Source organism: Podarcis erhardii, assembly GCF_964252035.2.
Source record: "Podarcis erhardii genome assembly, chromosome: 3".
NCBI classification, from domain to species: Eukaryota; Metazoa; Chordata; class Lepidosauria; order Squamata; family Lacertidae; genus Podarcis; species Podarcis erhardii.
The window spans coordinates 191,737-203,650 of record NC_138507.1 but is presented as its reverse complement, the minus strand read 5'-3'; the positions used below and the strand labels follow the sequence as shown (position 1 = coordinate 203,650).

Genomic DNA, 11,914 nt, shown 5'->3' with positions numbered 1-11,914 from the left:
CATCCTGGAGCAAGTATGGATCATTTAAAAATAATCACATGGAATGTTAATGGACTAGATCCCCAAGCCAAACGGAGGACAAAGAACATAAGACATCTGCCTTCCTGGAACAGATGGCCAAGCATGCAAAAGGAAGGGAGATAGTAGTAATGGGGGACTTCAATTACCCGGATATTTGCTGGATGTCAAACTCAGCCAAGAGCATAAGGTCAAACAGATTCCTCACTGGCCTTGCAGACAACTTCGTTGTCCAGAAAGTGGGAGAAGCAACAAGAGGAACAGCCATTTTAGATCTGGTCCTAACCAATGTTGATGACCTGATTAGTGGGGTAGAAGTGGAAGGATCATTAGGCGCGAGTGATCATGCTCTTCTGAAGTTTACTATACAGCGGAAAGGAGCAGCCAAACATACTAGGACTCAATTTCTTGACTTTAAGAAAGCCGACTTCATAAAACTTAGAGAAGTGCTGGGTGAGATCCCATGGACAGTAATATTAAAAGGAAAGGGAGTTCATAATGGCTGAGAGTTTGTTAAGAGGGAGATAGTAAAAGCACAACTTCAGGCAATACCAATGAGACGGAAACATGGAAGGTGCCTAAAGAAGCCAGGGTGGCTATCTAAAGAACTTTTAACTGAGTTAAGATTAAAAAAGGATGTGTACAAAAAATGGAAAAGGGGGGAAACCACCAAAGAGGAATTCAAACAAATAGCCAGCACGTGTAGACCTTCTGCAGGTCTTCTTCATATTCTTTGATGCTATAGAGCAGATCTCGGGGAAACTCCGACCTATCAATACTTTTGTTGCTTCTCGACAGGTCGGCCAAATTTCCATAGTTGAAGCTAACGTCCATGAAGTATTTCAGAGCATGTTTCAAAATTCGTCCAAATCCAAAGGCCCCCAGAACTCCAGCCTCCTCCTGACCCAGATCCATGTCCCAAAAGTCAGTTAATCCCTGCATGGGGGGATCTTTCCAACTTTCCTTCTCCAATCCAGGCCGGGCTTCGATCCTCAAAATCTGACTTTTTCTGGATTCAATCATAAAAGGCCTCAATTTATAGTCCTCAATTTGCCTCTGTAAGGCTACAACAACTTTCTCCTTCTCCTTTTCCACATTTTGTTCTGCTAAAGTAGATTCCTGGAGCAAGTCCTGAATAATTTCTGTATTGGCGCTCACTTTTTGTCCCAAATTAATCACATTTTGTCCCAAATTATCAATTTTAGTAGCTATAACATCCGTCTTTTTGTGAAGCTGTTCCAACGAATAGCTTATCTTGCATAATGCAATCACTAAGGCTTCTCCTGTCGACATTCTTAAATAGTCCAAGGTCAATCCTTGATTCTCACAGCTCTTATCCTACAGCTGGAGATTCCCCAGCTCCACTCTTGTAACAGTTTCAAAAGTTCCCTTTAGAGGGAAACAGTCTCCACTTGTATCAATCCTTTCAAGCACAGTTCCAAAAGTAAAGTTAGTTTCAATTTTCAGTTACTTTTCCTCCTTTTTAAACACAGAAGAGGACAATGGAAACAATATATTTCTCTTATTTAACTAACTGTCAACATACGTTTTATTCACAGTCAATGAACTCTCCCAAAACATCAATCAACTGGCAGCCTGTTCCAGGTTCAGAGCAGTTTTAATTTAATTTTTATCACTCTCTCCTGCAGGTTTACACGATCCAAAATTTCCCCCCTCTTCTCCTGCTTCCAAGGGGGGTTTAATGATTTTAATTTGATGGAGGTTTAATCCTTTACATAAGGCTTTCCATGACCTTAGCTTGCAGCTTCTTTGCTTCAATCTATTTACAAAAGGGGAAGGCGGACTTCCTGTTTGAAACCTTCCCGTTTCGGTACCAAATTACCAAATTAAGACGTTTGTAAATCCAATTTTCCGTTCTACTCACGGGTAGTTGTTTAGAGTCAAATTGTCCACAGGAAAAAGTCAGCGCTCTCTGGCAACAGCAATGCGGCTTCCCTCCGTGAAAAAAGCAGTCAATTCGAAGCACCGCACCGCTCACCCCACGTTGCTCCGGATCCCCAAAACCGGGTCTCCCCGCGAGTAGGGGAGGCGCAAAAGGTGCCAGCCGAATCCCACGTTCACAGGCTTCTCCCGCCTGTGATTTTACTGGGTCTCCGCCTTCGCCGTGGCGGTCAGACCCTAATTTCCACGGAGCAAATTCCTCCTGATCGGAGGAACTCCGCCATTGCCGGAGGTGCCAATTAACTAAGCCTTTCATGCATTCTATAAGACCTTATACACTTCTGAAACACCATCACTAAACACCATTCAGGAATTTTTGGCCACAGTTAACATTCCAAAATTAACAGAAGAGCATGCAACTTACTTAAATCAACCCTTTTCACTTGAAGGAAATATTAGCTAGTATAAAAAAGACAAAACCATTTAAGGCACCTGGACCAGACGGCTTTACTGGCTATTTTTATAAAACCTTTTCTGAACTTGTGGCCCCATTCTTGCTGAAATTATTTACAGATATAAAGGATCATGGCTTGATACCTGGAACTTGGAGAAACACACACATCGTAGTGCTACCAAAACCAAATAAAGACTTGGAGTCAGTCGAATCCTATAGGCCTATCTCATTAATAAATGTTAATTTAAAATTACTTACAAACACAGGTTAGCGATGATTGTACCGAATTATATACAGTCATACCTCAGGATAAATACGCTTCAGGATAAGTATTTTCGAGATGCAGCTGATGGACTATATGCAACTGGCCGAGATGACTGGCAGAATCCGTGATCTGGGAGAAGAGAAGATGGAGGAAGACTGGGAGAAATTCAAGATGTATCTACAAAAACATTGTAATTTGGTTGAATGTTAAGAAGGATGCTAGATTATTAAAAATTGGCCACCACTAAATTAGATTTAAATTTGATGATAAGTGAGACTAAAGAAAATATAAAAAAAATTTTTTTTGGAAAAAGTGTTAGATTATATTCGAATGAGTGGACATGAGATTGTAAACAAGTTGATAATTTGTTTGGAAAAAACTTTTAACGATGTAAATGGGAGCGGGAGATGCGAGGGAGTCCAAAGAAGTGATGAAATTATGCTTGTGACAGAAATAAGATTGTTTATTATTTGTGCAGTTATATTAAAAAATTCTAATAAATATTTATAAAAAAAAAAAAAGGATAAGTATTTTCGGGTTACACTCCGCAGTAACGGAGTGCGTTACTTCCCGGTTTTGCTGCTCGTGCATGTGCAGATGGTCAAAATAACATCACGCGCATGCGCGGAAGCGGCAAAACGCGACCCGTTCAGACGCGCAGTTCTGTCTTATGTTCTGTTCAGGATGCGAACAGGGCTCTGGAACGGATCCCGTTCGCATCCCGAGGTACCACTGTACATTCGGATCAGACGGATTTTATTAGGCAAAGGTCTATAACTACCCCAATTAGGAGGATCCTCAATGCAATATACTGGGGATCAAACCAACTGGCACCGACAGCCATCCTTACATTGGATGCATTGAAGGCATTTGACCGTCTTGAACGGAATTTTCTTTTTGAAACCTTGCGCGGTTTTGGCATGGGAGCCTCATTCACTGCACTGCTGACTACCTTGTATCAGGATTGTACCGCAAATATTTTGATAAATGGTATACATTCAGAGCCTATATTGATGGGCCGGGGCACAAAACAGGGTTGCCCATTGTCGCCCCTGCTTTTTGCCCTGGCCATGGAACCCTTGGCTCTAGCACTTAGGGGAGACCCTGAGGTGTCTGGAATACAAATTAATGGGCAGAGTCCTCTGGTGAACATGTTCGCAGATGACGTAGCCTTGATGCTGTCTCACCCTAGAACAAATCTCCCTGCAGTAATGAAAATTCTTGGTGCTTACGGAAAGGTCTCTGGTTTTTGTGTTAACTATAGCTAATTAAGGGGGCGCAGGTGACGCTGTGGGTAAAACCTCAGCGCCTAGGACTTGCCGATCGCATGGTCGCATGGTCGGCGGTTCGAATCCCCGCGGCGGGGTGAGCTCCCATCATTCGGTCCCAGCTCCTGCCCACTTAGCAGTTGATAAATAGGTACCGCTTTATACTGGGAAGGTAAACAGAGTTTCCGTGTGCTGCGCTGGTGCTGGCTCGCCAGAGCAGCTTCATCATGCTGGCCACGTGACCTGGAAGTGTCTGCGGACAGTGCTGGCTTCTGGCCTATAGAGTGAGATGAGCGCACAACCCTAGAGTCTGTCAAGACTAGCCCGTACGGGCAGGGGTACCTTTACCTTTACCTTTATAGCTAATCAGACCTGCTATGCATTCATATGCCACCTGAAGTACAACTACAACTTCAGCACTCCACTGGAATAAAACTTTGTCAGAAATATTTTAAATGTTTAGGAGTTATTATCCCCAGGAAACTACAAAATTTGGAAAAGCTTAATTTTGGTCCAATGATCCGAGAGATTAGACAAAAATTGAAAACTTGGAGCAGGGGTTCGCAGTCATGGTTTGGCCGAATAGATCTCACAATCCAGATGGAATTAAGGATTTAACTAACCATCAAGGAGCTTTATTAGCAAACTTGGGTGTCAGGAAAACTCTGGACACCAAAATAATATTTGGGTTCACAGTCTAATTGAACGAGAGCGGGGAGCAAAAAGGACTAATGTTTTTCTAAAATGGTGAGCTAAGTTAACACCAGAGGTTGAAATTAATAAGCTTGGCCCACAGGAATCTAGGCCGCTGCCCAAAAGAACCCTCCTCCCAATGACATGATATTGCTGCTTCTTTTTTTACATGATTATTGTTTTCAACAACTTTGCTGTTAAAGAGAATCTCACATTGTGCGCTAAAGGGCAGGTAGAATATGAATTGTTTCTGCAAGACCTCAAGCATGGAAACATTAAGATGCCAGAAGGCCTATAAGCCTGCTACTGATCTCATTTGTGATGTTAGTATTAAGTGTACATGAGACATAATTCACTCTGATAGTGGAGGTGGACAAAACACCTCTGACATCTAAAAGTGACAGGGTGAACATCCTGACTCTCCTTAATTTGAACATTGCATGGAAGGAAGAGGATTGGAAACAGGACCTAAAAGAAATGAATGTAACATAGGAAATATAGACAATTTCACCCACTTCAGCTAGAGAACACCATCACTCAAAACCAGGCCAGCACTCCATTGTCTGAAAGCACAATGCTCTGTGCATTCTTCTGCTGTAAAAAAGAGATAAGAACTATATTGTCTGAATGGTTAAACTTCTTACTACAATATTTTATTTTTGTAATATGACATCTCAGGCGATTTAAAAGTTGATACCAAGTTAATCCACTGCAGGTGAAGCAGTGGAAGTGCTGGACTGATATCTTGCCTCGGTAATGGACTGGATGAGAGCCAACAAACTTCACTCCATCCAGATAAGACTGAGGCACTGTTGGTGGGTGGTTCCCCCAGACCAGAAGGCTGGGAGGTGACCTGCTCTTGAGGGGGTTACACTCCTTCTGAAGGAGCAGGTACATACATAGCTTGGGAGTATTCCTGGATCCTCTGCTGTCACTTGAGGTGCAGGTGGCCACAGTGGTGCCGAGTGCCTGCCATCAGCTTCAGCTCATGGCCCAGCTGTGCCCCTATCTGGACAAAGATAGAGTTAGGAACAGGAAGAGAGGCAGCTTCACATCCTCTCTCATGGAGAAGAGTCTAGCAACAAAAACCTCTTCTTTTTATTATTTTTTATTTATTAATAAATGATACAGAAAATGAAAATGAAATAAACAAATACTGATACAAAATCGACCAAAAGAAAATACATATACACCCTACACTACAAACATAAACCCTACAAACACACTTTCCTCTACCAAGACTTGACTTCCTTTGGTTCAAATTTGAATATTATTGCATTCTTTGGATAATACATCTTATAACCATTTCTAGTTTTTATTCTCGCTTATACTTAATCCATGCATATCAATATATTCTTTTTAGAGCAGTGTTTTTCCATATACTCCTCGAAACATTGCCATTCTGCCATTTTTTATTTGTCTAGAGCCTTATGGCTGCTTTTAGCTTTGCCAATTCTATAAATCCATTTAATTTACATATCCAATCTTCTTTTGTGGGTATTGTCTCACCTTTCCATTTACTAGCAAGAACTATTCTGGCGGCTGCCATAGCGTATAGAAAAATTGTTTTCGTTTCCTTCCCTAATACAGTAGACCTAATAAATACACCTCTGCTTTGTTTTCTATGGGGATTTGGAGCATCTTTTTCAACTCTTCATGTATAATACCCCAAAAATTCTTAATCTTTTCACATCTCCACTGAACATGAATCATTGTCCCTTCAACTTTATCGCATTTCCAATACAGATTGGACTTTAATTTATAAATCTTTGCAAGTTTTGATGGTGTCAGATACCACCTAAAGAACATTTTCATAAAGTTCTCTTTAATGCTATAGCAGGCGGTAAATCTGGTATCCACTTGCCAAAGCCTCTCCCACTGTTCTAGGTAAATTGTATGGCCGATGTCCTGTGCCCATTTGACCACTACCTCCTTTACTACTTCATCTTTCAAGTCCCACTCTAGTAATAAGTCATAAATTTTACATTGCAATTTATTTATTTTCAACAATACATAATATAATTTTAAATCTTTCTCTTTTATCCATTAACAATTTGTATTGATCTTTTCTCCATTCATCAAAACATATTACTCATAATTGGGATCATATTGAAGAGATGGAGCATCTTGGGGAGAACGTTCATTTTGATTATTGAAATTCTTCCCCAAAATGACAATTTTAATCTATTCCAAATCTTAAAATCTTTTTTAATTTCTCTCCAGTTTTTTTGCATTTGTTGTCAAAAAGGTTAATATTTTTCATTGTTATTTCAATTCCCAAATACTTCGCTTTTTTCACAATCCATCTTTTCCTGTAGAGCTTTTTGCTCCTGTTCACAAATATTTTTAACCATGAATAGCTTGGGAGTACTCTCTGGACAAGGATAGAGTTAGGAACAGGAACAGGAGCTTCACATCACTCTCATCAATGTCAAACTGCCTACGTAGTTATGTTTGACTGCTATTTCCCACAATTCCCACCTCGTTCTACAACGTATAGCAAATTGTGTTACCCACTTATTTCATATGCAGAACTTGGAGTCTTGTGCCATGTAGCAGATCCTTTTTTATGCATAACTTATTTGTCTATTCAATTTCAGGAGATACGTGTTGACTGCTTGACTTGTTGCAGTTTTAGAAATTGTCCACACATCTGTGTGTCACTTGTCTCCAAAGGCATATCTGAGGGCTGTTTTCTCTTCTGCAGGGCAATGCTGGCTTTCCAGGAGCTGCTGGCCCAAAGGGTGACATGGGGCCTTCTGGAATTCCAGGCCCTCAAGGTATGAAGGACAGATATAATGGCCATCAGTAACTACATGGTCTTCTGATTTAGAGTGACAATAAAGAGGAAATAGATTTTCATTCTAACTCCCTTGGAAGGTGGTGGACAGTTTCACTGACAGTTTCTAAGAAGAGGTTGGATGGCCATCGGTCATGGATGCAATGTAGTTGAGATTCCTGCATTGCAGGCAGTTGGACTAGATGAACCTTGAGGTCCATTCCAACTCTACAGTTCTATGATTCCATGATTATACTCAAGTAGAAAGTATAAAATATTTCAAGTATTTGCTATGTAGGAAGTGTGGTTTAGAATTAGTAGATAAATAAGCAGAAGAGTTGCCTATACTGAAGTTTAATTTATATCCAGGTCCAAAAGGTTCTTCAGGCGTTCCTGGACTCAAAGGAGAACAAGGTGACCAAGGGTTTCCTGGAGCTAAAGGTATGTCATAGCTTTGTCCATTTTATCTTCAGGTTTGATGTCAAGGACAGGCTGGTGTCTGAGGGGTGGGCAGAATAGGTGGGGGCAGGAGAATGATCCAGGCCAGTGATTTGTGGGGTTGTGTGCCACCCATGAATCAGGGGGGAGTGTCTAGGCACTCGGAGATGGAGGAAGAGGGGGTGAGGGAAGAGTTGCAGGGAGGCACAGTCCCAGAGAATTGGCCATTAGAGTTTTCCTTGTACCTTCCTCCACTATGTCCTATGTCTTCCTCCACTATGTCCAAGAACGACATGAGCATCTGGAGCTACTGCACAAGATGAATTGCTAGTTGCTTGCATAACCTGTGTCAGATGAGAGTGTTTAAGTAAACTAGAAGGGGTGTGGTTGCGCTGTTGCTCCAACTGTCCATGTTGCAGCCTAGCTAGCTAATTAGCAGGAGTGGTGCTTATATCCCTTGTACTTTGGGAGCTGACATAATGGAGTGCTTTGTCAACATAGAGCTAAACTTCCAAAGGTGTGTCTTCATTAGGACTGGGTATGCTCAGCACATTTGATTATTTTGATGTCAAGGAGCAGAAATATATATATTTTTAATGAAATCAGCAGAATCTCAAATATATAACGTGATCCTAAGGGGCCTCTCCAATTAGCACCTTTGTTTGTAATCCCCTCAACATATAATATTGAGGTATTAATATTAAGGAGAAAAAAAGAGGAGTGGTTGTGTATATTAAAAACAAAATTGAAGCTCAACAAATTTTCTTTTTTTAAAAAATATATTTTATTTGGGTTTTTAAACATAAATGCAAAAATAAAGAACAGTATAACAAATATCATAACATCTTTTCATAACATCCTTGGACTCCCTCACACCTCCCGCTCCCATTTGCATCATTGTCTATTCTTGCCAGCAATTTATCATCTTGTTTACACTCTTATGTCAAATTCATTTAAATATAATCTATAAATTCTCCAAAAGGTTTATAATTTTTTCTCAAATTTACTTATCATCTTAATTCTTTCTAATTTAGTGGTGCACAATTATTTATGATCTAGCATCCTTTCTTAACATTCAACCAAATTACAGTGTTTTTTTAAATAAATCTTGAATTTCTTCCAATCTTCTTCAACCCTCTCCTCTCCCAGGTCTCGGATTCTGCCAGTCATCTCTGCTAGTTCCATATAGTCCATCAGTTGCATCTGCCACTCTTCCAGTGTGGGTAATTCTTGAGTTTTCCAATTCTTAGCGATGAGTATCCTTGCTGCCGTTGTTGCATACATGAAAAATGTTCGGTCCTTCTTTAACACCTTCTGGCCGACAATGCCCAGAAGGAAGGCCTCTGGTTTCTTGGTGAAGGTATACTTAAATACCTTTTTCAGCTCATTATATATCATTTCCCAGAAGGCCTTCACCCTAGGGCAAGTCCACCAGAGGTGAAAGAATGTTCCTTCATTTTCTTTACATTTCCAACATTTATTATCAGACAAATGGTATATCTTGGCAAGTTTAACTGGGGTCATGTACCATCTATATATCATTTTCATTACATTTTCCTTCAAAGCATTACATGCAGTGAAGTTCAGCCCAGTGGTCCACAACCTTTCCCAGTCCTCAAACATGATATTATACCCAATGTCCTGTGCCCACTTTATCATAGCTGATTTAACCGTTTCGTCTTGTGTATTCCATTTTAACAGCAAGTTATACACTCTTGAAAGTACCTTAGTCTTTGGTTCTAACAATTCTGTTTCTAACTTCGATTTCTCCACCTGGAACCCTATCTTTTTGTCATTTTTAAAGACTTCTTTAATCTGAGCATAATGTAACCAGTCTCGCACTTTATCCTTCATTTTCTCCAAACTCTGCAATTTCCAATTGTCTCCATCTTTTTCTAATATTTCCCAATATTTTGGCCATTTGGCCTCCATATTGGGTCTTTTTCAGGCCTTAGCTTCCAGAGGTGAAAGCCACCTTGGAGTTTTATTTTCCAATAAGTCTTTATATTTTGTCCAGACATTAAACACTGCTTTCCTGACAATATGGTTCTTAAAGGCCTTATTGATCTTAACCTTGTCATACCATAAGTATGCATGCCAACCAAAAGCATTGTTAAAACCTTCCAGGTCCAGTACGTCAGTGTCTTCGAGAAGTAGCCAGTCTTTTAGCCAGCAGAAAGCTGCGGCTTCATAGTACAACTTTAGGTCTGGCAGGGCAAAGCCCCCTCTTTCTTTCGCATCTGTTAATATCTTAAACTTAATTCTGGGCTTTTTGCCCTGCCAGACAAATTTAGATATATCTTTCTGCCACTTCCGGAAGCACTCCGTCTTGTCCACAATCTGTAGTGTTTGAAACAAAAACAACATTTTTGGTAATACATTCATCTTAATAGCAGCAATTCGGCCTAACAAAGAAAGCTTCAGTTTTGTCCAACTGTCCAAGTCTCTCTTAATTTCAGACCAACATTTTTCATAGTTATCCTTAAATAGACTCAGATTTTTTGCTGTTATGTTTACCCCTAGGTACTTTACTTTTTTAACCACAGTTAGTTCTGTTTCTCTCTGAAACCGTTCTGACTCTGTATCTGTCAAATTTTTTCCCAACACCTTAGTTTTCTGTTTATTTAGTTTAAATCCCGCCACCCGACCAAAGTCTTGTATCAGTTGCAATACTCTTTTTGTACTAGATTCTGGCTCCTGCAAAGTCAAAACTAGGTCATCTGCAAAGGCTTTAAGTTTATATTGTTTCGCTCCGACCTGAATCCCTTCCACCAACCGGTCCCCTCTGATCATATTCAAGAGCACCTCCAGAACCGAAATGAATAGCAGAGGGGAAATCGGGCAGCCTTGTCGTGTTCTTTTTTCAATTTTGAACTCTTCTGTAACCACATTGTTAACTATCAATTTGGCCTTTTGTTCTGAGTATATTGCATCAATCCCATTCTCAAAACCCCGTCCCACTCCCATTTCTTTTAAATTTCCCTTCATAAATTTCCAAGAGATATTATCAAAGGCCTTCTCCGCATCTATAAAGATTAACACTGCTTTTGTATTTATGTCTGTTTGCAAAAGTTCCAAAATGTCAATAATGTTCCTTGTGTTAGCAAACATGTGTCTACCTGGGAGAAAGCCTGCCTGATCTTTATGAATTACTTCATTTAAAACTCTTTTAAATCTACTTGCCAAGACGTCTGCAAATATTTTGTAATCCACATTTAAAAGGGAAATGGGACGATAGTTCTTGAGTTGTGTCTTTTCAGTTTCCGATTTTGGTATCAATGTGATGAAAGCTTCCTTCCACGATTCCGGCGCCCTCTTCCCCTCCATAATTTCGTTGCTGACCTCCATCAGTGGCTGAATCAAGTAGTCTTTTAATGTCTTATAATACTTGGAGGTCAGGCCATCTGGCCCTGGGGATTTGCCCAATTGCATATTCTGAATGGCTTGTTCAATCTCTTGTCGTGTTATTTTGTTATTCAGGATTGATCTGTTTTCTTGTGACAATTTTGTTAGTCCATTTTTTTCCAAAAATTGTTTAATCTCAACCTCATCTTGCGGCCCTTGAGTATATAATTTTTTGAAATATCTCTGGAAGCACTTTTTTATCTCCGCGGGGTTCTGAATGTTTCTTCCTTCAATTTCTAGATTTGTAACTGTATTTAATTTTTGTCTCTTCTTCAACTGCCACGCTAGCAGTTTCCCACATTTATTTGCCGATTCAAAAGTTTTTTGTTTCATTAGTTTAATCTTCCACTCTATTTCCTGGTTTATCAGTTTAGAATATTGTGCTTGGTGAAGTTTAATTTCTCTCAATATCGGCTGTGATTTCGGATTTAGTCTTAACTTCTTCTCCAATTCTTTGATTTTCTCCAAAATCTTCTTTTTCCTCTCATTTTGTATCCTTTTCTTTACAGTATTCTGTTGTATCAAGAACCCTCTCATCACAGCCTTGCTTGCATCCCAGATAGTTCTTTTTTCCACCGTAGTGTTCATGTTTATCTCAAAGTAATCCTTCAAAGCTTTTTGGGCCTTCTTAGTAATCTCCTGATCTCTAAACAAATTGTCATTCATCTTCCATCTAAAGGAACCGGTTGGTA

At 39.9% G+C, this 11,914-nt stretch overlaps 1 protein-coding gene across 4 annotated transcripts in view; it reads left to right on the top strand.

The window, feature by feature from the left end:
* COL4A1 (collagen type IV alpha 1 chain) overlaps positions 1-11,914 on the top strand; it is a 183,476-nt gene that overhangs the window by 145,805 nt on the left and 25,757 nt on the right. For all 4 annotated transcript variants that reach the window (XM_081855451.1, XM_081855453.1, XM_081855452.1 and 1 more), the window contains exons 44-45: positions 7,308-7,380; positions 7,749-7,820. In XM_081855451.1, coding sequence (XP_081711577.1) covers positions 7,308-7,380; positions 7,749-7,820 — 145 coding nt within the window. The remainder of the gene's footprint in view (positions 1-7,307; positions 7,381-7,748; positions 7,821-11,914) is intronic.